This window comes from Manacus vitellinus, unplaced genomic scaffold (genome assembly GCF_001715985.3).
Source record: "Manacus vitellinus isolate BGI_N305 unplaced genomic scaffold, ASM171598v3 scaffold_21_pilon, whole genome shotgun sequence".
Taxonomy (NCBI): domain Eukaryota; kingdom Metazoa; phylum Chordata; class Aves; order Passeriformes; family Pipridae; genus Manacus; species Manacus vitellinus.
The window spans coordinates 4343522-4346269 of NW_021939546.1; the positions used below are offsets into that span (position 1 = coordinate 4343522).

General features: G+C 47.7%; 1 protein-coding gene across 1 annotated transcript in view; it reads right to left on the minus strand.

Annotated features, from left to right (window-relative positions):
- IL12RB2 (interleukin 12 receptor subunit beta 2) overlaps nucleotides 1-2748 on the minus strand; it is a 16457-nt gene that overhangs the window by 12765 nt on the left and 944 nt on the right. The window contains exon 2 of the mRNA XM_008921991.4: nucleotides 255-320. Within this exon, the coding sequence (XP_008920239.3) occupies nucleotides 255-312 (58 nt within the window). The 5' untranslated portion in view covers nucleotides 313-320. The remainder of the gene's footprint in view (nucleotides 1-254; nucleotides 321-2748) is intronic.

A 2748-nucleotide genomic window follows, 5' to 3' on the forward strand; every position in this document is an offset into this window, starting at 1 on the left:
ACCATTTCTCCCTGTTCATGAGCTCTGCCAGTCTCAGTGGAGCTCATTGTGGAGCTGTTTTCTCATGTAACCAACAGTTCTACCTTGAAATAAACTTAATAACCTCCCTGCATAACTAATTAGCAACTCTTTGCTCTCCAATAAGGAAGATGTTCACTAGCACTCCACACAGAAGCTGAAAAAACCCATCCTATTTAGCCTGGGTGCTTCTTTTAAAGTGACCATTTTTCTGAAGGGAAAAAAATTTATCTTACCTGCTGTGAAGTGCATCACCAGCCAAATTGCTGAGGGCACGATCCATGCAAATGGCATTTTGCTGCCTATAGAGAAATGACTTCCCGTTAACAGTTCTTAAAGAGTGGGGATATAATTTACAGATCTTCATGTTTTATTGATTTACAACTTCAGAAAATCCCAAATGCTCATTTCAGGAGACCTTTCTAATGGACACAATGCAGGAAGTTCTGAACACAAATGTTTCACACAAATTATTCAAGCTCAACCTGAACCGAGCTCAGTATTTTCAAATACTTTTTACAACAAGCATTAACAAATATTCCCTTTTTTATCCTTCACCTGCAGAACTATAGAAGCAGTGAGAATACATTGGATACTTCAGAAGTGAATACACAACAAGCACCTGATGCCATACCAGAAACAAACTGCTTGAAAGTAGTTTTATCCCAGTATTACTACTTTAAATCTTGGCTGATTTTCATGCCAGGGGCATTTCCATGCACAGTATAGTCTTTGCCATGTGAATATTAATACAAAAACAACAAAAATGGTTATTTCAGGTTGTTTTTAGATAATGAAATGGATGGTTTTTAAATGATCCAATACTCAAATTGAATGTAAAATACATAAGATTTGCCAAAATGCATATTGTGGCAATAAGCCAGGTTTTATAAATAATGTTTTTAAACTAAATCCAGATGTTCCTCAGGCTGTAACTTTCAGCCTTGCTGCAGTGCCTCAGCTTCCCCAAAGCCTCTTCATGTGGTGCCTTCTGTAGATGATTAGTAACTGCCAGGATGAGCAAACACAGCACCCCAAGGTTCTTCAAGTAAATGCTCTGCCTTCCAATAAACTGAAATTGCCTGGTGACTGTGTAAACACCCTTCAGACAGCTTCTTCTGACAGCAAAACTACCCAAAATATTTGAGTCAACAGGCAAAAACAGTCTGGCTTCAAATAATTTAATCAGTGGTTTGGTTGGGGAAGTGTGAGACGTAAACCATGATTGAGTGAATGATGAGAAATGAACTAGAAACAACCTTAAGCTCAGGATAGAGATACATGGGGGAAAAATTAAGAGGAAAAAACCCATATTCCACAGCAATGAGAAAAATTGCTATTGCTACACCTAGAGTACAGAAATACAAAGGACATTGTCCTGGAGTAAAGGTGGAAGGAAGTACATGAGAAGTCTGTGGGGGTTGAGGTGGTGCCTCTTTGTGCTCTTATCTTTGAAATCTCAGCTGAAAGCACCAGGGCCACACAGTCTGTGACCCCGTGGATGTGCCACAGTGACACAAGCTGTAACTACAGCCCTTGAGCTCTGAAATGAAACCAGTTGTGAAGCACAACAGCCTGGGAGTTGGCCTTGAACCAACCTTTTACGCCCTTGTCCCCACCTCTCCCTAAAAAAAGCTCCATGCAAAGCTCATTGTGTGTTCTAAGAACTCACAGGAACAACCAGTGGAAACAGGAACATTTTGTGGTGTTGTATTTCACCCAGAAAAAAACACTGTTTGTGCCCCAGCTATAACTGACAACTATCACTGGCTGCATTTTAGGGAAACTCCCCCCCCCCCCCCGGCTGTCCTGGCTTCCCAGGCCCTTTGAGGACAGTGGCACCCGGGTCATCCCACAGCCTTGGGAACATCTCGCCTAGGGCACTTCCCAAAGCTACCAAGAGCAAGGAATTTAATCAGACCTCTTGGGATGAAGGAAAGGGACAGAGTTACTCCTAGAGGATGGGCTCTGTTCTCCTTAGGCAGCTCTATCCTAGAGTGCAGGAGGTATCCTGGGATAGTGAGCATTCCAGGGCAGGTGGTGTGCCCAGATGGGCAGCATCCCCGGGTAGGAGCATCCCTGGACAGCAGCATCCCGGGATAATGATCATTCGAGGGCAGCAGCATCCTGGGGCAGGGAATCATCCCGGTGCAGCAGCATCCTGGGGCAGGGAATTATCCCGGTGCAGCAGCATCCCCGCGAGAAAGAGAAAAGCGCAGCGGCACCCCAGAGCAGTGAACATCCCAGGGAAGCAGCATCCCGGGGCAAGGAGTACCACCGGGAAAGTGAGCATCCCAGCACAACGCCATCCTGGCGCAGCAGCTTCCCGGGGCAGGAATATCCCAGGGCAGCAGCATCCCAGGGCAGTGAACATGCCGGGGCAGCAGAATCCCGGGGCAGAGAGTATCCCAGTGCAACATAATCCCCGGGAAAAGGAGCATCCCAGCGCAGCAGCATCCCAGGACAGTGAACATCCCGCGGCAGGGAGTATTCCGAGGCAGGGAGCATCCCGAGCCAGCAGCACCCTGCAGCAACAGCATCTCGGGGCAGTGGGTATCCCGAGGCAAGGAGTATCCCGGGGCAGCAGCATCCCGGGGCATCCATTCACGGGATGTCACCTTTCCCAGCGCGCCGCTATACTGCTGCCCGAAGCGGGATATCGCTCCTCAGGAGTGATCCCCACCCTCGGTACTCTCGGGGATGCCCGTCCCGCAGCCCCCCCGCCCCCCG